A 24416-nucleotide genomic window follows, 5' to 3' on the forward strand; every position below is an offset into this window, starting at 1 on the left:
AGGACTCGGTCTCCTTTTTATTCTAACTCCTGCAGCATGGTGCCCTGTTCCTTTCCCCATTGCTGAGGTACCAGGAGGGTGCAGCCACTCCATAGTCCCTCTTGAACCTGGCATTTTCCCCCAAAGTTCAGCCTTGTGCAGACCCGTGCCTATCTCAGGAGCCAAGCTCTCCAGGACAGTAATAAACCTGCTGCCCAAACTCAGTAGAGACATTTCAAAGATGTTAACACACATATCTTCATCCATTAAATTATTTGTAAAGACATCAGTAGTTAATTTGGTAGCTGGCAGAGGGCTGTATTGTGGAACCAGTATGAGAATAATGTTGATAACACACTGATGGTTTTAGTTGTTGCTAAGCAGTGCTTATCCTAAGCCAAGGACTTTATGTCTCATTCTCTGCCAGTCAGGAGGTGCACACAAAAGCTCAGTGGAAGAGCCAGAACAGGTTATGGACTGGCCAAAGGATTTCCACACCATAGAACACCGCACTCTACATATAAATTGCGGGAGTTATTGAAAGGAGCACTGACAGGAGTTCAGGGACAGAGTCTACTATCAGCTGGCAGGTGGTGCGATTGTATTGTGCATCACTTGGGTGTTTTTACCTTGGGTACGTGGGCTCGGCCGGGCACCTCCAGCGCCGAACCCGCCCCGAGCCCTGGCTCTCCCAGGCACTGTCTCCACAGCCCAGCCCGGCCCGGGGCGGGGTCTCTCCCCGGCCCAGCCACTGTCTCCACAGCCCAGCCCGGATCACCCCGGACCGGCCCAGTCCCCCCTCCCCATCCCGGCTCTCCCAGCCCCAGCCCCAGCCCCTCTCCCGGTCCAGCCCCTCTCTCCACAGCCCAGCCCAGCCCGGCTCTCCCCGCCCCATCCCAACCCCTCTCTCCCCGCCCCATCGCGGCTCTCCCCGCCCCAGCCCAGCCCGGCTCTCCCCGCTAGCTTGCCTGCTCCTGCCGCCGTCTGCCCGCTCAGGCTGCGGCTGCTCCAGCCGTTCCCCTGCCCCGCTGGCGATCGGGCAGCCCTGGCAGCACCGCTCCCTCTCCGGCTCCACGGGCATCCCGGAGCTCCCCGCGCCCCGGGGGCTGGCGGCCGCAGCGCGCAGGCAGCGCGGTGCGCTCAGCCTGCCGCCCCGCCGCATCCCCGGCGTGCCCGCCGAGCCCCCGCGCAGCCGAGGGCATGGCAGCCGTGCGCAGGAAGTTTGGGGACGAGTACCAGGCCGTGGGCCTCGCCCGCTGCAGCGCCCGCAGGGAGCGGCAGCGCTTCGTGGACAAGAACGGGCGCTGCAACGTGCAGCACGGCAACCTGGGCGGCGAGAGCAGCCGCTACCTCTCCGACTTCTTCACCACGCTGGTGGACCTCAAGTGGCGCTGGAACCTGCTCATCTTCCTGCTGACCTACACGGTGGCCTGGCTGGTGATGGCCTCCATGTGGTGGGGCATCGCGTACCTGCGCGGGGACCTGCAGCAGGCGCACGGTGACTCGTACAGCCCGTGCGTGGCCAACGTGTACAACTTCCCCTCCGCCTTCCTCTTCTTCGTGGAGACCGAGGCCACCATCGGCTACGGGCACCGCTACATCACGGAGCGCTGCCCCGAGGGCATCGTGCTGTTCCTCTTCCAGTCGCTGCTGGGCTCCGTGGTGGACGCGTTCCTCATCGGCTGCATGTTCATCAAGATGTCGCAGCCCAAGAAGCGAGCCGAGACCCTCATGTTCAGCCGCGCCGCCGTCATCTCGCAGCGCGATGCCAAGCTCTGCCTCATGTTCCGTGTGGGCAACCTCCGCAACAGCCACATGGTGTCTGCCCAGATCCGCTGCAAGCTCATCAAGGTGAGGCGGTGGCACAGGGTGGCACCTGGGTGGCGGCGGTGACACGGGTAGAGGTGGGCACAGAGGGCAGCAGCGTGAGGTTTCTCCTGTGTAGCCGGTGCTGGTGGTGCCAGCTGGCAGCTCTGCCCTGCCCCGTGCTGTCCCTTGGCTGGGGCGGTGGCAAGGACTGCGCAAGATTTTTCCTGTTCGCAGCAGGAGCCGTGAAAGAGCCAAGCAGGTGTAGGGAAAAATTGTCTCATCAGAGAGCCCCCAGTGGATTGTGAGGCTGGCAGAAAGTCAGGATGGAGGGATGGATGTGTCAGGATGCAGGACAGCTCCAAGGATGGGTACTGAGGCATGCTGCTTAGCAGATGATGGCTGGGAATAAGGAATTGATTTGTGGTGGTATTAAACTAGGATAAAGATCAACCTTGACCTCCTCTTCCTCTTGGGGGAACTTGGTGAGCTTTAACTTGCAGTCTCTTATCCCAGCTATGTTCCAGCTAGTGACCTGACAGCATTTCAGGGGGATTGTATAGATGCTCCTTTGATTGTCACCAGTATCTGTTTATTAATCACTGACAATGGCCAGTAGAATTCAGAATGGAAAAAAAAAACAACTGGGATTCAAAGGGGAATATAAAAAACAAACCAAAACCAAACCACAAAACAACAACAACAAAAAACAAACCCAAAACAAACAAACAAAAACACCCAGAAGAGTTTGGCAGTCACTAAGGTCCAGAACATACATTGGGCTGGAGCAGAATGGAAGAAAAGCACTGAAATCCTAAGCAATGTAACATCTCACAGCAGCTATGACTTGTCAGGGGAGCATCCTTGGTGAGGAGCTCTGTCTGAAGCTCCTAAGCTGTCAGAAGCTGGATCCCAGTGATGAGATTAATTTCAGGATATCATATTTGAGTGTTATAAATGTTCTATCTGGTAATTCTCTCTGGCCTATTTAATAATCTGCATGAATAAACATGAAGCAGTAGGTGTTGGGGCAGTGGTAAATATGAATTATAAGTCTGTGTTAAATATGAGTGGTAAATCTGTTCTGTGCTGAATGCCATCCCGAGCTGTGAATTTTTCTTGCTACATAATACCACTTAAAATGGAAAATCTGCTAAGGTTTAAAAAGAAAATGTTTATATATCTATATCTATGGGAACAAGCTGTCAGGAGTTACACTGGAGCAATTTTTGTAGGAATTGGAAAGCCAGCTGAACCATGGTTTTTGTTGCTTTATCCTCCAGAAATCTCCTTGAAAGTGTTTAATTCTATCATTCAGAATGGAACGCAGGTCAAAGTGGAATAAAAGTGGGGTCACATTGTGTTTTTACAGAGAGGGCAACTAATTTTCTTTTGAAATAAGACACCAAGTACACAGCCTGATGTCCTTTCTGCTGACAATTCTATTGCTACACAATGCTGGTGACTGGGCCAGAAAACTGAAGGACATTTGATGGACCTGCATGACCATGGTATCTTAGGATAGCTGTTTTGTTGGCCAGACTACGAATCAGTGAGCAATTCCTAATTTTTTTTTTTTTTTATATGATCATCATGTTGTCTTCAAGCTGCTTTGTGACCTTTGACAAACACCAGCTATGAGCAGAAGATTTAAAATTGAGTGTGCAGTAACTGCCCCCTCAGTCCTCATTGCAAGGTGTGGTATTTCTGTAAATCCTGGTCACTGAACTGGACACACCATTCTGGGAGCCACTGGTGGCTCTCCAGGTCACCCTTGAATTTCCATCAGCTGCTTTAAAGGAACGTTTTGTGTCCTGTAAATTAGGGTGGATGTGCCAGAATTTGCTTGCTGTCTTCAGCAAATCCTTTTGAGCTCTGCCCTCTGTACTTCCCTGCAGCCAGCTCCTGCACCTGATCAGGTAGCCAGAATTTTCTTTTGCACTGGTGCCACAGTGAATAAATGTGAATAAGCACATCACATTTTTGTACTTGAGCTGGGAGATATATTCAGCAGTGAATGTGGTGTTTTGCTGAGACCAATGGAGCTCTGAGGATTTACCTTTGTACACTAACCTAAGTTTGTCTGAACAGCATTTCCTGACAGTGTGATGATGCCCTGGTCCATTCAGTGGAATAAAATGGTGCTGCCACGCTGGGCTGGCTTTTCTTTGGGTCCAGCAGCATGGCAAAGTGATACCATGCAAAAGTCTGTGGCTCTATTTAAAATGAGTTAAGGAGAGCTTGGAAGACGGTTACAAGATTAATTGTGTGTTTTTCAGCAAAGACTTTTCCAGAAATCCAAGTCTTTTCTAGTTTACATAGAGTGCTACAGAAGCTGGGAAAAGCAAAATCCTGGGGCAAGAAATAGAAAGGAAAAGCTATTTGGAACTAGCTGCTGAAAATGTGCAGTTTCAGGTCCTGGACTTTTTAATGTCACAATGAACTGTATTTTTCTGCCTTGATTCCTGGGCCTTTCTAGTGTGCCTAAGGCAGCAGCCATGAGTATGGCAATTAGTTTTGATTTTTATAAAACTCAATCACAGTACACATTTGTACATTTTCTTGATGTGACTGCATATGTAATTGATAAACATGATAGTGTTGGTGTGTAAAGTTGTCTTTATGGTGTTTCAGCTAGTACAGGAAATTTTGATTCAGAAAGTTGAGCAATGTAAAATCATCATAGCCTGTTTTCCACAGTAGTTTTAACATTAGTTTCATTAGTACCATTAATAACAATAGTTTCAACATGTGCTAACAATAGTTTTAAAAATGCAGTTGTGAAATATGATAGCCACAGGGCAGTGAGCTTTGGGTTAGAACCAGCAGGCACCTGTTCTTTAGGCTGTACTTACTAACAGCTTTGAATGAGCTGAAAGCAAACAAAATTGTACCAGAAAGTTTGCAGATGGCAGGTGACAGGCATTGGAAATAATTATATTGTGATTTCAGTAAGCTGATAAGTAGGGAAGAAAGCGCAAAACAAAAGAGATTTTCAATATTACAGAATTGTTCAGATTGGAAGAAACTTCAGGAAGTTTGGGGTCCAACCTTCTGCTGAAAGCATGGTGAGCTAGATCAGACCAGGTTATTCTCGGCTTTTTCCAATATAGTTTTGGAAACCTCTGAGAAAAAAAAACCTGCACAGTCTTGCTGGGCAAGCTTTTCCACTGCTTAACTGTCCGCATGATGAAAATATTTTCCTTCAATCCAATCCAATCCAATCCAATCCAATCCAATCCAATCCAAACTTCCCTTGTTTCAGTTCATACCTGTTGTCTCTCATTCCTGCCAGGTACCTCTGTGAAAAGCCTGGCTCTGTCTTGGTCATGTTCCTCTCATGTTCCTCATCCCTGTTGGGGTGTTTGTTAGATCCTCCTCCATGCCTTCTCTGCTTTGGTCTGAGCAAGCCCAGCTCACACAGGTCATATTTACAACCAGACTAAAATAAAAAGCAACAGTGATCCTAGGAATTCTCTGCAGTGGAGCTCCAGGTGTAATGTCACAACTGATAAAAAACTCCACACAAATCTTCAGCGATGGTATCCAAGTAACAAGATCATTTTATTCCATTGTTCCATAGACTTCATATTCCAGTAATACAAAATACAATAACACTTCTTGCAAGCTGATAGTCTGAGTGTGGGGGAGGAGCAATGAGCATGTACCAATTCAGCATTTTCTAGATTTTTTTCTAGATATGTTTCTCTACAATATTAAGCTTGATGGTGCTCCATCTTTTGAGTCCCACTTTTTCTGCTCCAGTGCTTGATTAGTTCACCTGGATATCAAAACAGAATTATGTGAGTTCTCTAATGAGTGAACTGGCAGAGGGATAATAATAATGATAATGATAATAATAATAATAAAGCTGCATTATCACTACAGGGAGATATGCATGTTTATGCATAAACAGGGTTCAGAAAAGCAAAGAGAATTAATAAAGGATGGGAGTGAAGATTTAAAGAGCAGGATGTATTTGTTCAGACACTAAAACAGACTTAAGTGGTGATGCAGTAGAAGCCTGCCTTGTAATAAAAACTGAAACAAAGATCCAGTGGCAGAAAGTTAAAGACACAGGAGTCTTTTTTCATTTTAATTTGTTTTTTTTACTTACCTGTGATGCAATTAACCTTTAGAGGAATTCTTTGAGACTTTTAGATTATCCCTCTCTGACCACATTTAAATTGCAGGCTAGGGCATTTCTAATTACTTGTTCCCTTGTTCAGCATGTATTAATCTGCAAAATTTCCTTGTCTTTGTGTTATGTGGATGGTGAAAGTAAAGAGTCACAAGTGTTCCTTCCAGACTTATTCCTGACATTTCACAGCCCTCTGTCTTCTTGTTTTGTGATCCTCTGAGTAAAGCTGTAGATGTAAATGTAAATATAAAACAAAGGTCACTGGCTAGGAGGCTGAGCCTGTTGGGGCTATTAAGCTCTCTTCATTCAGGTTAACCTATTTTTATTCAACAAACAAGTTAAAAAATCCTCCATGCCCTGCATAAATCAATCCTGCATGTAAGATCCTGAATACCTCAAATAAAACCTTCTGCTTTCTCCCAGATCTGTTACCTCTCATCATCCTGGCTGGGTTTGTTTACTATTGAATGGGTTTGATTGAAGACTTCCACAAAGAAAAACGCTGTGTAGATCAAACAATTCTCAAGTCAGGCAACAGTTTGTGCAAAATGGCACATTTTTGTCTAGGTAGATGCATTTGATGAAGATTTGGGACAATTTGAGATTTAGATGTTGGCTCATACTGGTTAGAACAAAGATTATACCTGGGCAATCAGTTTGTGCACCCACTGCAAGAACAGCAGCCAGGCAGCAAAAGCAGTGTTGATCTGCAGCTTAGCTCTGCAGGAAAAGAGAAAAGATGATTTTGCACTAGGCTGATTCCACCTTTGCTTACAACAGACTGTCATGACTGCTGTGGAAGTGTTGATCACTTTTATCTCACAGTAACATCACTTTCATCTCACAGTAAATCTCACAAAGAGATTTTTATCTCTTTACCTTTCAGATCATAAATAATTTGTGAAAATGCTTTCACATGCAATCAGCTGATATTTTCTCTGTCTTCATCAGCAAAGGAGAAACTGAATCTTGGCCTCCTGTGTAGGAATGTGCCCTGGAGTGACTAAATTATCTTTTGGCTCCTTAAAAAAGGGAAAAAGCTCAGAAGTTTCTCTCCTCAATGAGGTAAAAAGACACTTCATAGGACCTTGGGGACTTCACCTCAAACTTCAGGATGGCCAATTGGACAGAGGCCAAAAGGTCCTGCCTAAGCAATTCACTAGAAAAAAAGAGAACAAAGGAATTAAATTGGTTTTTGTAGGGTGTTTTACCAGGAGCAAGAACCTCTTGCCCCTGGCTTGGTTTTTCTCTATAAAGAGCTTTGTTATTTTGCCTGTTTTTAAAATATTTCTGTTTCCAACACTACCACAGAAGCCATCCTGCTGGTTTTATGTCATTTGAGGTGGCTGAGCTATCTCAGGTGTGATATTGACCTCCAAGAGCTTATCAGACCTGGCTCAAAGAAACCCCTGAATCACTCCTGTGCAGGGGAGAACTTTTGTTACTTAGATAGGAAGAATATTTCTTCCTCAGCAGCAAAACAAGCAGGTAGCACATAGATGAAACCATGGATTGTATTTAATAATGAGCTGTGCTCCAGCTGCTGCCTAGCTGGGTATGTAATCCCCAGTAAATACTAGGCAGTTATAAAATCAGCATTTTTAAGGTCCATGTGAAGAGGGGAGACAATATGAAGATCAACTATTTGCTTGGGGATTTTCTTTAAAGACAGAAACTTTCTTAAAAGAACACTAGGCAGATCTGAGTTGATGGAAAACTGCCGCCTTTGGCTTGCTCTCAGTGAACAAGGTTTCCAAAATGCAGCACAATTAAAACTATTTATTTGTTTATTTATGATAGTAGAACTTATAATAATATTACTAGAAATATAGATAGTATAGATAAATATATATAGATAATAGAAATATATATATATATAAATATAGGTAGTAGAAATATAATAATATTTATTTATTTATTTATATTCAGTAGTCATCTTCTTGAAGAGTTAAGTGCTTTTTGGTCAGAAATAAACAGGAAAGATTTGAAATAGGATTTATTTATCAGCTGTGCAAAGCTGCTAATTTTGGTGGGCAGCTTCCACCAGACACCTTCAAAGCAATCACATGAGGAGCTACCTGGCCAAGTGATGTAATTTTTAGTTAGACTTTGAATACCAGGAAAATTTGGAGAGAACTCTGTGGGGTAGAGGGAAGCTGCTATGTCAGTATTTTTATTGAAGCCATGGAATGATGGGAAGAAGAATGAGGCACTTTGTTTAATAATAAGTTCAGTTTGTTAAGGTTCATATGCAGTAGGTGGTACAAGCAAGGGGTGAGAGCATCATCAGTATAAATTCAGGTGATTTGTGAAAATGCCACTTACCTGATATACTGTGCAATTAATGTGGTGTTTACCTTTGAGTTAAGTTAGTACATCACAGTGCCAAACAAAAGTTAGTAATGTACAAAAATAACAGAATATTAATTCAAACAACAGAATAAAATGTGTCCAGCTTCAGATTTTGGTCTCATTAACAGGAACTTTTGCCACAGGGTATTCATGTTGAACATCCATTACAAGGCATGTAGTGTGTGGTACATGACATTTTGGTCAAAAATAAATACATATTTAAAAATATAAAAATAAATATATATTAGATATATAAAATATATAATATATACATAAAATAATAAATTATATAATAATTAAATTTATAAAAACATATCTTGCTGTATTATTAATAATGCATTATGATATAATGATATATAATTATATAATGATATAATTAATATTAATAATATTTTAACATATAAGATATAAATATCCACACACACACACACACACATATATATATATATATATATATATATATATGTCACAGTAAAGTTTGTAGGTGGTGATGAGATCCAGTGGCATAATAAGAAAAGTCAACCTTGATCTTGCATAGCAGCCTCACAGTATTTAGCATTATTTCATCTCCATGATGAAGCCCCCAGACCTACCACATGCAGCTGATAATATCATGCAAGAGGCAGATTTAAACTTTATTGCATTGATTTTATGTTTTGCCTCACACAGTGATTACTAAATCATCTTTTTCTCTTTAGTCCAGACAGACACCGGAGGGGGAATTTCTGCCACTGGACCAGTGTGAGCTGGATGTTGGATTTGGAACTGGAGCTGACCAGCTGTTTTTGGTTTCCCCTTTAACCATCTGCCATGAAATCAACTCAGAAAGCCCCTTTTTCTGTCTCTCACAAAGATCCCTGAGGAGTGAGCAATTTGAAATCGTTGTCATCCTCGAAGGAATCGTTGAGACCACCGGTAAGGCTTGGAATAATCTGCATACTCTGATTTTTAATCTTTGTTTTTTTCAGTGCTGATATTTTTAGCAAGGCAGCTGTTAGTGCTGCATGCTGCAGCATTGCCTGCCATATGCTGCAGAGCTGCAGTGGCTCTCACAAGGAACAGAGACCTCCCTTCCCCACAGGGCTTGGCACTGCCAATCCCCAGAGTGGCCAGCAAGGGACACAGCCTGCCACTCTGTGTGCCACAGCTCAATGCTTTTATGAAGCCTCTGTTTTAGGGATCATCACTCTGAAAGAAAGCTGAACTTTAACATTTGCTAGTGCTGCAAAATTCCTTTCAGCCTAGTGTGGTATTTTCTGGTTCCCCAGGATGAAGGAGGAATTGAGAATCTGACTCGATGTTCTTAGAAGGCTAATATAATATATATAATATAATATAATATAATATAATATAATATAATATAATATAATATAATATAATATAATATAATATAATATAATATAATATAATATAATATAATATAATATAATATAATATAATATAATATAATATAATGAATAATTGTTTTATATAATATATAAAATATTAAAATAGATAAATAAACCTATATATTATTATATTACATTACATTACATTACATTACGTTACATTACACTATATTATACTATATTGTATTATATTATACTGTATTATACTATACTGTATTATACTATATTGTATTATATTTTAAGGAATACTATACTAAAACTATACTAAACAATAGAGAAAGGAAACAGACAGAAGGCTACAAAGAATGATAATGAAAACTCATGACTGACTCCTCATAGTCTGACACAGCTGGTTGTGATTGGTCATTAATTAAAAACAATTCACATATTGGATCAGAAATCTCCAGACCACATTCCAAAGCAGCAAAACAGGGAGAAGCAATCAGATAGTTATTGTTGTCATTCTTTTCTGAGGCTTCTCAGCTTCCCAGGAGAAGAAATCCTGGCAAAGGGATTTTTCCAGAAAATATGACAGTGACAGCCTAGCTTACACTGACTTGAATTCAGAGTAAGAAATTCATTATTATACATAATTAAACAGACAAATTTGACTGAATTTTTCCTGAATTTTGACTGAATTATTCTCTCAAGGCTGAATTGGGATTGTTCAGCCTGGAAAAGGGAATCTTTGGGATGACCTAATTGCTTCCAATACTCGACATGGAGAAGAAAATTAATTATGTCCCAGCTAAAACCAGCACACAAGCTAATACTGTTTTATTTTATATTTTGCTATGGCTTGGTTGCAAGTCTGCATAAAAATGTAGTCAGTCAATTAGAGGCACTCCATTGACTGGACAATCAGATTGTCTAGGAACAACTGCCCCATTTTATAACCTATAAAATCGTTGGCTTGCTGGCTGAAATTTATTTTCATCTGTCAGCCTCTGGCAAGCAGTAGTTCCTTCTCCCAAGAAATAGTATTACTTACTCTCTCAAGTCTGAATAGGGATTTTTCAGCCCGGAAAAGGGAAACTTTGGGATGACCTAATTGCTTCTAATGCTAGAAACAGTAAAGAAAATTAATTCTGTCCCAGCTGAAACCAGCACACAAGCTAATACTGTTTTATTTTATATTTTGCTATGGCTTGGTTGCAAGTCTGCATAAAAATTTAGTCAGTCAATGACTGTCAGAAGATTGTCTAGGAGCAACTGCCCCATTTTATAACCTATAAAATCACTGGCTTGCTGGCTGAAATTCATTTTTATCTGTCAGCCTCATGTATTTTTGGTTCCACGTGCCAGTCTGCTTGCTCACATGGAATGCTCTTGTCCATTTGCACAGGAATGACGTGCCAAGCCAGGACCTCCTACACAGAGGATGAAGTGCTGTGGGGTCACAGGTTCCTGCCAGTCATGTCTCTGGAAGATGGATTTTTCCGTGTCGATTATTCTCAATTTCATGCCACCTTTGAAGTCCCCACTCCTCCTTACAGTGTCAAAGAGCAAGAAGAAAGCCTGTCCCAGTCATCTCTCTTGAACAGTCCTTTTGAGAAGAAAAGCAGAAGAGAACAGGTTTGTCCTCTTGACTGTGCTGATGCTACAGGAGAGAAGAACAAGCTCCCTGCTAAACTCCAGAAGATCAGCTCGAGGAAGGAGGGCCTTCCACCAAGAGCCCTGAGAATGAGTTCCTGTAACACACAGAAGAATTTCAGCACTGGAGATCTCTTGGAAATTGAAGAAATAAGTCCCATGTCTGATGGTGAAGACAGTGATCACAGGATGCAGCTGAAAGGCTTAAAAATAAATGCCAAGGCTCTGACTCAGTCCACCAGCAAGCTCGAGTTACAGAAGGATTTTCCAGGTATGGGCACCCTAGAGGTGAAATTGGAAGATAATTTCCCTGCCAAACTTTGAAAAATGAACTCTGATTACTTCTTTCAAGAGCTGAAGAAACACAAGTTGCTGATAAACTGCATTTGAGACTGCTGCCCTGGAAGAGTTGTATCACAGTAAAGTCACAACTTGGTTTTGCTGCTTTCAGGAAGAATGATCCTTTTTGTATAATTGTTCTGTACAGATCCAATGTAGGTAGCATAGCAGGACTTTGAGGGGCAGTAAGGTTACCCTGTCATGCCAAAGAGATTCCTGCCCTGATAATGCTTATCAGCATGCTCATTGCAAATCCAGCCTGTCTTCCGTGTATGCAGATGCTTTTTCACAAAGCAAGGATCAGATCCTCAGGCACAGATGGAAGCAAGAAGGGCGTAAGAGCAGCTGGACCCTGGTTTTGTGCAGCTCAGGTCCTGGACTGCTCCTGAAGGGCAGAACCTCAGAACACAGGAGGAGTATGTGACCCTGCTCAGCCCTAGTCCAGCTGTCTCTTTGCAAAGAGGTTTTCCTGCTCCATCCTTCTTTCCCAGTGACTGTGGCACACTCCCTGTGTGCTCCCAGTGTCTCATCCATGGTTGTTCAGGTGAGGAAGCAGTGTGCAATAACCATTTGGGTCATTTGGCCCACATGAGCTCTCCTAAACGTGAGGATCTTTATCCTGTCCAGAATTAGACCTCAGCATTTGATTTGGTGGATCATGTGCTGAATTTTAATGGCCATATCACCACTCACTGTGAAGGAAACTTGAGATCAGTAGCTCAGATTCTTGGCATGTTTTATACTGCAATTAAATGACATTTCAGTTTGGAGACATTGTAAGTAAATAAATAAAAGCCAAGTGCTAAATAATGCTCAGTCATTACACATCTCAGAGTTTTACTAATGAATGGTAGTCTTTGGTGTTGCTAATTTCCATTTTGTTACATTTGCCTTCTCCATTTATAAATGATTCTCAGTAATTTTGTAGATTTGATATTTATTGCTATTCAGCTCAATCCACCTCTGTCTGTGAGAGAGGCTTTTTCTTTCCTGGTTGGTAGTAATTATAAACACACCCTGCTGTTTGTAAACAGTGTTCAGTGCTCAGCATCCAGTGTTCATCACCAGACCAATAAAGGATCAATTCTGCTCTTGTTACATGGACAAAATTCAGTCAGATTTAATTAAAAGGGGTGGCAATGGCCATGTTGTTTGCTAATGCATTCCTTGATGGTAAAATTATGTATCCAGGCTATGAACAGCTTGGCTTGCAGAACTCACTATTTCTTTTGATCTGTCTACAGTGTGAAACTGGAAAATGCTGTTTTATGCAGGGTTAAGATGTGCTACTTTGTTGTTGTTTACCTGTTCTCAACATGAATTTCAACAATATATATGTGCTAAAATCTGTATTTTCATTTATCAACTGTATTTGTATGGAGTACTTAGATGACAGCATGAAGTCTTAAGTGATGATGACTCTCCCTACTCTCCAGAGCTGCCAAAATTAGTATAAAATAAAATTACATCCACCCCAGGTCTCAGGTGTTCTTTGCTCAAATGTGCATGTGTGTGTTGGAGCAGAGCAGCTGCAGGAGATGAGGCCCCACCCTTGGGCACACTCCCCCTCTGCTGTGGGGCAGAGTCATAGCATTAATTAATTGTTAATGAGCAACGGCGCTAATTATCAATGAGTTACCCAACTTAGAGGCCAATGTTTTTTACACTGCCACTTATAAAATAATTAAACCTCCTCATTTCTATACACACTGACACACAAAATTAACTTACAGAAAAACTAATTGGACCCCGGAACACTTCACCATAGGAGAATGGGTGAGTATAGATCTATACAGAATAAATAAATATAATGTAAAATGTTGAATTAATGCATTGTAGGAGGGTGGTCTTTACAGAGTAATGGTCATTACAACCCTCTCCCTACTACCACAGAATGACAAAAGGCAGTACTGCAACAAAAAAATTTTAAAAACCCCACAAAACCCCAAACCAAGCAGAAAACCACACAGGCACACTGACACTACACACCCACTGCTAATACCTGGTGATAAAAAGCACTAAGACATAAAATGATTAGGGTTAAGTTAGAGAAAAGAGAGGTAAAGATGCTCAGTGTAGGGGAACACAAGGCACTTTGCAGAATATTCCTTGTGTGTCTGACAGATGTGGAGTCAGTCTGAGTGCCAGCAGTGGACTGTTCATGTATCACAATGGGGGTGGCACAATGCAATTCTGTCTGCCCACTGCTCAGAAATCCCTGCTCCTGCCTGAGGAACTCCTCCTCCTCAATGTGTCTGGCCAATCTTCAGCCTTGAGTCTTTCTGGAACGGTGTCTCCTTGTTGTGTTTGCTGGGAATGTCCTGATGAAGGCAGGAATGATGAATCAGGCAGCCCCAACTCTGGGAATGATTGGCATCTGACTCCAAGGCTTTGGAATGCTGAATGTTCTTTGTATTAAAACTATATCATATTACATTATACTGTACTATATCTATACTACAAAGAATCCTAAAGAAAACTCATGACTGTCTCCTGACACTCAGGACACAGCTTGGGCCTGATAGGCTAATTAACATAAACAATTATTGTATTTACAGGGAATGTCCCAACAAAGGCAGGAATGATGAATCTGACCCCATGTTCTCAGAAGGCTAATTTATTATTTTATAATGCTATATTGTATTAAAAAAATACTACACTATACTAAAGAATACAGAAAGGATACTTACTGAATACTAAAAAGATAATAATGAAAACTTGTGACTATTTCCAGAGTCTTGACGCAGCTTGGCCCTGGTTGGCCAATGTGTCAAAACAATTCACATGAAACCAATGAAACAACCACCTGTGGGTAAACAATCTCCAAACACATTCCACATGAGCAAAACACAGGAGAAGCAAATGAGATAAGGATTGTTTTCCTTTTCTCTGAGGCTTCTCAGCTTCCCAGGAGAAAAATCCTGGGTGAAGGGATTTTTCAGAGAATGTGAATGCCACATCTCCTGAGTCACAAGAGAGCCCAGTTTCAAGTCCCACACCCAGGGATCCCCCTGATGGGCAGCATAAAACAATGTTCCCTACTGCTGTCCTCAAGAGCTGTAGCCCCTGTGACCAGTGTTCCCTTCTCCCATCACAGCTCTGTTTTGCTGGTGCCTGGCCTGGGACTCCTTGTCTTGCACAGGAGACTGGACTGGACTGCAAACACGTGCTAACAGTGGCTATAGGCAACTTTATTTCCACAACTAAATTTCAGCATTTGCGTGCGTGCAGAGGAGGAAGATGGGCAGGAGAGAGGACACCTTTGACCCTGAGGCTGCCTTTGGATCAGCAGGCACTGCCCCAGTGTGAAGTGGTCATGGTCCACTGCAGCCTGCGCTGGATCTTCTTCATCCTCCTGCTTCTGTCTTGTTCCCCATGAGTCTCTGCAGCATCTCGTGCACCTGAGTTAGGAAATGCTGCAGTATCTCATACGGATGTGGCGTGGGAAAGAGAGAGTCTGTTGGCATTGGCTCCACAGAGAAATTTGAGGGCCAGGGTATCTCTGGCATGGTTGCTGCAGTTGGCTGATAAGTACTGGCTGTAGTAGAGCAGCCTGCCTCTGTTGGTGTTGGTGTTGGTGTTGGCTGCACAGGGGGGGTTGTGCTGAAGCTTGGCTCTGGCGTTGGAGCCTCTGTGACAGTTGTCTGTGGACATGCAGTGGTAGTAGAGGTGGAGCAGCCTGATGGTGTTGGTGTTGGTGTTGGTGTTGGTGTTGGCTGCTCAAGAGGCATTGAGATGCAGGATGACTCTGGCGCTGAAGTGGCTGTCACAGGTGGGCACATGCCCATCTGGATCAGGATCCAGTTGTAGAAGTACTGAGTGGAGGTGTAGACTCCGGGCTGTTTGGCTTTGGCACAGCCTTTCCCCCAGCTGGTCACTCCAACCAGCCAGAAGTAGCTGGCACGGTTGTCTTTGCACACCAGAGGCCCTCCACTGTCACCCTGCAACACAGGAAGGAGGATTAGGGTGGCTGCTCTTGCACATTCCTACACCTCATACATGATGCATAAATTCCATTCAAACACAGGATTCTGTCTGGTCATCATCATCTTCTTCCTCCTGAATCCTGATGGTATTTTCAGGGCTGAGTGAAGTGGGAAGAAGTTCATTTCTTCTGATAATGGAGCAATAAATTCTCTTTCTTTGAAAGATTTAGGTGTCCTGTGGCTGCCATCTCAGTGTGAATAACTCATTCCTTTCTTTAAAAAATATCCCACATACTCGGTTTCTATTATAACATTATGTTATAGCCTAAAACTGCATTTAACACGCTACTCAAGAAAATTAACGCAGCTTCACTTTCTAACATGACACATATAATATTCATTTTCGTATTTGCGAAAATCATAAAATATGCATTTTTCACACATATTCATACACCTCATACATGATGCATAAATTCAATTCAAACAAAGGATTCTGTCTGGTCAGTGTCAGCTTCTTCCTCTTAATCCTAACAGTGTCGTCACAACTGAGCAAGGCAGGAAGAAGTTCATTTCTTCTGATAATGGAGAAATAAATTCTCTTTCTCTGAAAGATTTAGGTGTCCTGTGGCTGCTATCTGGTGTAAGTACCTCATTCCTTTCTTTAAAAAAATATCCCACGTACATAGTTTCTATTTTGACATTATTAGTTTCTATTATTTAACATTATTTCTATTTTACCATTTTGACATTATAACCCTCTATTTTAACATTATGTCATAACCTAAAACTCTATTTAACATGCTACTTGTGTAAATTAATACAGCATCACTTTCTGACATAACACATACAATATTCATTTTAATATTTGTGAAAATCATAAAATGCACATTTTTTCAGAATCAAAAGTGTCAAGTCCTACCTGGCAGGTGTCCATGGCACCCCGTGGGTAGCCAGCACACAGGTTGTGGGTGTGGATGGCCCCGGCGTACCAGCGGCTGCTGTTGACCAGCCGGATATCCATGAGCCGGACCTTGGCTTCCTGCAGGACATCGCTGGCACCCTGAGCTGGGAGCACAGCAAGGAGTGAGCACCCGACAGCTCCCTGCCACCTCCACTCCCCTGTCTGGTGTTTGGAGGGGATAACCCAAAACTCCACAACTTTGTGGAAGTTGTAAAGCCGGTATGTTTATTACAGCGCTGGACGCATGTGGAGATTGCTCTCCTTAAAAGGCATGTGTACCTTTGAGAACTTCAGGTTCCTTTTTATCCCCCTCTCAGATACATATGCATACAATTTCACAATAGGTTCATACATATTCATTTTTACAAATTTCATGTGACATTTGCCGCTAGTTCTTCTTTTTCAGAAAGAATTCCTAGGTCAGGTTGACCTGCTCTCACAGCAGTCTCTCTGTCTTTCTTTATCACCCTCTGCCTCCCCTCCTTTATTTCTGTCCTTCACAGAATCCCTGAGCCTAGGCCTTGCAGTCAGCCTACATAGCTATGTTTCAAACTACAGACTTAACTCAAAGATGTACATTTCACCAAAATCAAAATGGATTTCTACCCTGGAAAATTTCCACTTTGCCTCACTGGGGGTGAAGTCATTCCCCTTTGATGCCGGCCAGGGGTCTCTGTACAAATCATGGATGTGATGGGGCTGCTGTGGAAAGTGCCTTGGGCTGTTTTATTTTCCAGCATCAGTCTCAGTACATGGTTATGATAATGGGAAGATGCCAGCAGCTCACATCTTAGGCATCAGACTAAGAACTTAATGTTACAACTTACTTTGTAAGTTTGTGTGACCAATCACACAAAGCAAAAGCACATTGACAGTAGTTGCATCCAATTACTATAAGCACACGTCCCTTTGGTTAAAACAATGCTTGCTTCTTTCAAATACAATACTTGTAAGCTTTACACAGAGCTCCAATATTAAGCTTCAAACTTCCTAATATCTTGCTAGATAAACTTTTCTGTAGCTTAGAGAATTATTCTAGACAAGCGTTAATACACAGACCATTGTTCTATTTGTCCTTGCTTTTCTACAGTTTAAATAATTTTTCTGCTGACCTATCTCATGGCTGCTGCTTTGCTCTAATCACAGTTCTGCTGTCTCTGGGGCCTGCCTTTTGCAGGTTTCCCAAAACCCTCTGATTTTGTGGATTCCCACACCCAGGGCTTGGCTTTGCCTCTGGAGCAGCTGTTGAAGGGCTGTACCCTATAGGAATGTGCACTGTGTTGATGGAGTGACAAAACTATCCTTTGTCTCCTTGTTTGCTTTATCTCTCTCTCTGAGTGACCGCATTCACACCTCCCTGGGGAGGGGGCATCTGCTGATAACAGCTCTTGAATGTCACTGCATGGCTGATAAGAACTATAACATCCCATTGGGAGATGTGAGCCCAGAGGGAGGAGCCAAGCATTCCTACCCAGATATAATCCAGAGGTTTTGAGACACCAGCACGGCTTTCTGCACTGTATTCCCCAAAGGAACAGCAGCTGTCTCTTCCTCCACTGGATCTTCAGAGGAAGAATACATCCTTCTCTGCAGATCCTCCTGCTCCAACAGAACCACCCCTGACACTGCAGGAGGGCTGAGCCACATTTCCAATGGGACTGCTGCCAACACCCTGACCCACAGGGTGTCAGGTTGGGTTCTGACTCTGTCAGTGTTGTTCTAGTGTACTGCATTGTTTATTTCATCCTTTTATTTTTTTTCCTTCCCTAATAAAGAACTGTTATTTTCTGCTCCCATATTCTTTTGCCTGAGAGCCCCTTAATTTAAAATTTATAGCAATTCAGAGGGCTGGGGACGGTTTACACTCTCCATTTCAGGGAAGGCTCCTGCCTTCCTTAGCAGACTTCGACTCCTGGCTTTCCAAACCAAGACAGCCCAGCTCACCCACAGTGTGGAATAAGTGAATTTTTGGAAACTCACCTTTAGCACTGGCAGAACTCCATCCAGCGATGTAGCAGGTTTTCAGCTCCGACACCGTGAGCGAGGCGTTGGGCACACAGGCGAGCTGCACGTAGTCGCTGCACTCCACGGGCTCGTCCAGCTCCAGCAGGGCAATGTCATTCTGCTGGGAGTCAGCCGTGTACTCCTGGTGGGCCAGCAGCCTCTTGACGTGGCGCACCTGAGCCTCGGGGCCCAGGTGGCTCAGCTGGGTGGCCCCGATCAGCACGCGCCACTTGGTGACGTTCCTGCAGGGCACAGACAGGGCTGAGAGGGAGCAGAGCCGGGTGCTGGTGATCCCTTAGGATTTGAGCTTTTGTGTTTTTTCGTCTGTGACCGTGTTCACAGGGGTCTTAGGATGAGGGAAGAGATGAGGACCTGACTCCATGTTTCAGAAGGCTTGATTGTCACAGACATATTTTCATTAAAAATCCTTTCTTTAGGATTTTTCCATTCTGAGAAGCTGAGAGGCCTCAGAAACAGAATGTAAACAATGGTTATCTGCTGCTGTGGAATGCAACAGGTGAATCCACGATTGGTTTCATGTGGTTGTTTGGAATAAATGGCCAATCATGACAGAGCTGGTTCTTTCTCTGTCCAACCCACAGACCTTTGTTGATTCATTCTTTTCTATTCTTAGCCAGCCTTCTGATGAGAACTTTTTCTTCTATTCTTTTTAGTATAGTTTTAATGTAATATATATCATAAAATAATAAATCAAGCCTTCTGAAACATGGAGTTAGATCTACGTCTCATCCCTCATCCTAAGATCTCTGTGAACACCGTCACATCTTGATTTATTATTTTATGATATATATTACATTAAAACTATACTAAAAGAATAGAAGAAAGGATTTTGTGGGAATCTACAAAATTAGAGGGTTTTGGGAAAGCTGCAAGATGCAAGCTTTAGATACAGCAGAAGTGTGGGCCAGAATAAAGCTCTGGAACCAAACCCTCCATCAGAACCGACTCCTTTCCTTCGCCATCACCTTAAATCTTCTCTGCCAGAGGTAAACCCAAGGATCAGACCCTGTTATGGGGGGAAGATCCATCCCACCACCACCAGAGCTCCTGCAGGCCTGGAATTGTCTCCACATGCCCAGCTGCAGCACCCAGCCAGCCAAAAGCGTCTGTGGGGTGAAACACCACACACCCAGCCAGCCAAAAGCATCTGTGGGGTGAAACACCACACACCCAGCCAGCCAAAAGTGTCTGTGGGGTGAAACACCACACACCCAGCCAGCCAAAAGTGTCTGTGGGGTGAAACACCACACACCCAGCCAGCCAAAAGTGTCTGTGGGGTGAAACACCACACCCAGCCAGCCAAAAGTGTCTGTGGGGTGAAACACCACAGTGCCTCTATTTGGTTCAGCACCAAGGCCCAGACAAACTCAGGCACATCCTGTCTGGCTATATTGGTAATTATTCCAATATCTCCTCCTTACCTGGCCTGGAGGAAGCAGTGTGCTGCTGTGAGGACCCACTGTGGGCTGATGAGGGACCCTCCACACGTGTGGCCGCTGCCATCTTTCCTGGGGTCCTGGATGCTGACAATCCAGGGCCAGGCCCCGGGCAGGGCCCCTGCGCCAGCCATGATTCTGTAGTCAGCAGTTATGGAGTCGAAGTCAGCCATGGGCCGCTGCCCACAGGTCCCTCTGGAAGCACAAAGTGATTATTAGAGTGATCAAGTTCTGGAATGTTCTGCCCCGGGGAGGTGGTGGAGTCACAATCCCTGGGTGTGTTTAACAAAGCCTGGATGTGGCTCTGGGTGCCAGGGTTGAGTTGAGGGGTTGGGGCTGGGTTGGACTCGATGATCTTAAAGGTCTCTTCCAACCCGGTGATTCTGTGATTTCCCTCAGCTCTGCTGGAGAAATACATCTGGGGAAACACTCTGCTGGGTGCCATCCCTGGATGTGTTTAACAAAGCCTGGATGTGGCTCTGGGTGCCAGGGTTGAGTTGAGGGGTTGGGGCTGGGTTGGACTCGATGATCTTAAAGGTCTCTTCCAACCCGGTGATTCTGTGATTTCCCTCAGCTCTGCTGGAGAAATACATCTGGGGAAACACTCTGCTGGGTGCCATCCCTGGATGTGTTTAACAAAGCCTGGATGTGGCACTGGGTTCCAGGGTTTAGTGGAGAAGATGTTGGGCCTGGGTTGGACTCGATGATCTTGGAGGTCTCTTCCAACCTGGCATTCTGTTCTGTTCTTTGCGCTCACACCATTCCCACAAGGTCATTTCCTCTGCAGTGCTTACCGGTGACACCAGGACAGGAGGACACAGCCTCCAGCTGTGCCAGGGGGAGTTTAGGCTGGGCATGAGGAAAAAATCCCTCACAGGAAGAGGGACTGGGCACTGGGATGTGCTGCCAGGGAGGTGAGCACTGCCCTGGGTGTGTTTAAACAAGGCTGGATTGATACTGGGTACCAGGGTCTGGTTGAGGTGTTGGGGCTGGGTTGGACTCAATGATCTTGGAGGTCTTTTCCAACCTGGTCATTATGGGAATTTTGGGACTGGGGAGGTGGTGGAGTCACCATCCCTGGATGTGTTTAAACAAGCCTGGATGTGGCACTGGGTACCAGGGTTTAGTGGAGAAGATGTTTGGGTTGGGTTGGACTCGATGATCTTGGAAATCTCTTCCAGCCTGGTCATTCTGTGTTTCTGTGAATTCTGTGGTTACTGCCCTGCCCATTCTGGTTCCTTCTGCCCCCTCCCACATGGAATTTGGAGTGTGACAATGGGAGACAAGCCCTCTCCCAGAGCCTGGGGCCATACCTGCAGTTGTCCCAGGCGCCATGTGCAGGTGTGTACACAGCCAGGAGGATGAGGAGGTACAGCAGGCTCATCACTGCCAGCTGAAAGAAACAAAGTCTTGTCTCTTCCAGGGCAGCCTGTGAGCCGAGTGCCTGCAGCAGCTGCACTGCCCCTGGCACCTGCAGCCCTGGGGCTGATGTCACAGACTGGGTGGTTCCAGGTTCTGGGCACGGTGGCCTCAGAGGGCAGGGAAAGGCCGCAGCCTTAGAGAAACAGAGGATGGTTTGGGCTGGGAGGGACGTTGAAGGTCATGCAAGGAAAAAGGGGTCCCGGGCCTGCAAAATGACAAATCTGGCACAAAGGGAAAGTCACTCCAAAGGCTTCCCCAAAGGGAGCAGAGGGACACCCAGGTTCCTCTAAGGGAGTAGAGGGACACCAAGGTACCCAAAAAGGAGCAGAAGGACACCCAGGTTCTCCTGAGGGAGCAGAGGGACACCCAGATTCCTCAAAGGGAACAGAGGGACACCTGGGTTCCCCTGAGGGAGCAGGACACCCAGGTACCCAAAAAGGAGCAGAGGGACACCCAGGTTCCTCAAAGGGAACAGAGGGACACCCAGGTACCCAAAAAGGAGCAGAGGGACACTGAGATTCTCCAAAAGGAGCAAAGGGACACCCAGGTGCCCAAAAAGGAGCAGAGGGACACACAGGTTCACCAAAAGGAGCAGGGGGACACCCAGGTTCCCCAATGAGAGCAGAGGGACACCGAGGTACCCCAAAGGGAGCAGAGGGACACTCAGGTTCTTCAAAGGGAGCTCAGGGACACCCAGGTTCTCCCTCTTTTAGGGAGCAATCAGGATCCAAATTCTGGGGCTTTTTAAGGCTGTCAGGAGCATCCCTGGGCCCTTACCCTTTGATTTTTATCTAAATCTGCAGTGGTTTTGATGAGACATCAAAATGAAGGGCAGAAAGCATATCTTCCTCCTCTGAAACTGCAGCTTCCCCCCAGCTCAGAGGGAGCAGAATAAACCTTGGCTGGGAGGAGTTTTGTTACAGTGACCATCACCTGGATCCTCTGGGGAAAATCCCAATTCTTGGCTGGCCACATGGATACAACAATCACAATATAATAGAGAGTTTTCTGCCATGTACTTCTTTTTCTTCTGATTTTTTCAAAATGTCCTTAAGATCTTTAAATTCTGTATTCCTCATGTCTCATTTCAGCAATATATGTCTCTCTTCAGACTTTGTTCATTGAGGCATGTCAAGGTTAGTTTAATAAAACTTGAGTGTCAATAATTTTTCCAGTAATTTTCCCAAACTTTGTTCCCAAAGTTAAAAGTTAATTTAAATTCATTAAAATTAATTTTAAATTTTTAAATTAAAAACTGCCATGCCCCTCTATGGCAGTGGTCACAAATGCCACTATTAATGAGAGAACTACATATTTCTTCTTTCTTAGGCATAAGAGCATATGACAAATCTAAACTACAATAACAGAACTATACATCACTAAAGCTTTTTTAATATTCACACAATAGTTCCCTTTTCTTGGATCCTGATCTGAGGCTGCTGTGGGGCTTGCAGGGAAATTATTTTGTGCAATTATTGCCTAGGTGGAAGTGAGAAGGAACACCTAATTCCTAAATTAACACAAATATAAATGGAGTTTGTGTGGTTCTGGCACCTCCTGCCTGTGCCCCAGACTCTCCCCAGCAGGAAGGTGTTTGGTGGGCCCTGATCTCCAAAAATCCATCCCTGTTCTCGCAGCCTTGTGACAGAACTTGAACCCCAGTTCAAGTGGGGGTGATGCCTTTTGGGACTACATAAACACAGAGGCCAGAAAAAATTAATAAAATAAAATAATAATAAAATAAAAGTGGAATAAAAAGTGGTTAAATTTATTGAAGGGCCTTCAATAAAGGTACATTTTGGGCAGTTCCTCCAGGTGCTACACCCAAAAACGAACCATGGCTCATGGATTTTTTATATTTTTATAAGTTTAGTCCTTTTGCATATTGGGGGTTAATCTTCCAATTACAGCTTCAGGTAATGAAGTTATTTACCCACAGTTTGCTCCCCCCAATTCACTTTTGTTCACATCTCTTGGGGCCTGAGGCAGTGAGGTGTCCTTGGAGAGGAATTGTTGTGTCTGACCAGAATGGGAAAGCAGCAGCTCACGTTGAATATAGAGTTTAGAGTTATACAGGAAAGAATTGCAGGATTACAAATAGATGAAAAATATAAAAGTTAAATTTGAAGGCATCAGTGGTGAATAGCAGCCTCCTTGCAGCATGAGGAACACCAACTGCTGCTCAGAACTTCAGCGCACGGCCCAAACCCACATGGATCAAGTGGAGCAGGAACAAATCTGCCTCCAGCTGTCCTGAGTGAGAATCTGGCTAAAGCTGTGTCTGCTCAAACCCAGCCTGACCAAGCCTGGAGGAAGGATTCAATGTGAAGCTGTAAAAAGTTCACTCAGCTCAGGCTCTGCAGGGCCCCTTTGGTGATGCTGGTTCAAGTCAGCTTAGGGGTACCTTGAGGTACCTGATAAAATTCACTGTGTTATGTTTGCCCAATTATCCCATCATAAAAAAAGCCCCAAACAATATTTGAGGTAGCAGCAATTTTAATTGAATTGTTTAGAAAATATACATTGACAATATAATTTGATTGAAAATAAGGGATAATTTGGGGGGGTCGTTTTTGATGAAGGCTTCTCCTCTTCTTTGATGTCCTTCAACTCACCCTTGGGTTACACATGTGCACCAAGCCAGTACAATGTAAGCCAAAACTAACATATTACTTCATTTAAGCATCAAAGCAATAAATCTCTTATAGCTGGCATTTTCCTGGGACCCAACCAGATTTTCCCTTCTTTCTGTTAGTTTTTAGTAACTGTCATCTCTTGCTTTTTCCTGCCCTTGAACATCTGCAGGAAAGGGGGGGATGGAACCCCTCCTCTCAACCCCTCCTCTCCCTTTCTTTCTTGGCATGACACCTTTTCACTGTTTTATTATTTCCAAACATTAATTACTGTATCCATATTGATTACTGTGATTACTGTTGTCAATTGTGTCAGCACAAATCACACCTATTTACCACGACTGGAAATGACCTTGTGAGGGCCATGGGGGCTTTGCCAGTGGAACAGAAAGCCCCAGTGACCTGTGTGCCAGGC

At 44.0% G+C, this 24416-nt stretch overlaps 2 protein-coding genes across 2 annotated transcripts; one reads left to right on the forward strand and one right to left on the reverse strand.

The window, feature by feature from the left end:
• Positions 1-934: 934 nt before the first annotated feature.
• Positions 935-13075, forward strand: LOC134431011 (G protein-activated inward rectifier potassium channel 1-like). The gene is made up of 3 exons (XM_063178933.1): positions 935-1830; positions 8977-9193; positions 11012-13075. The coding sequence occupies exons 1-3, from the start codon at positions 1180-1182 to the stop codon at positions 11581-11583; spliced, it is 1440 nt and encodes a 479-aa protein (XP_063035003.1). The 5' UTR covers positions 935-1179; the 3' UTR covers positions 11584-13075.
• A 1870-nt stretch (positions 13076-14945) lies between these two features.
• LOC134430800 (acrosin-like) lies at positions 14946-21330 on the reverse strand. The gene is made up of 5 exons (XM_063178684.1): positions 21260-21330; positions 19932-20141; positions 18466-18731; positions 16444-16589; positions 14946-15539 (listed from the first exon to the last, which is right to left on the reverse strand). The coding sequence occupies exons 1-5, from the start codon at positions 21328-21330 to the stop codon at positions 14946-14948; spliced, it is 1287 nt and encodes a 428-aa protein (XP_063034754.1).
• Between the last annotated feature and the right edge of the window lie 3086 nt (positions 21331-24416).

This window comes from Melospiza melodia, chromosome 30, assembly GCF_035770615.1.
Source record: "Melospiza melodia melodia isolate bMelMel2 chromosome 30, bMelMel2.pri, whole genome shotgun sequence".
Lineage (NCBI taxonomy): Eukaryota > Metazoa > Chordata > Aves > Passeriformes > Passerellidae > Melospiza > Melospiza melodia.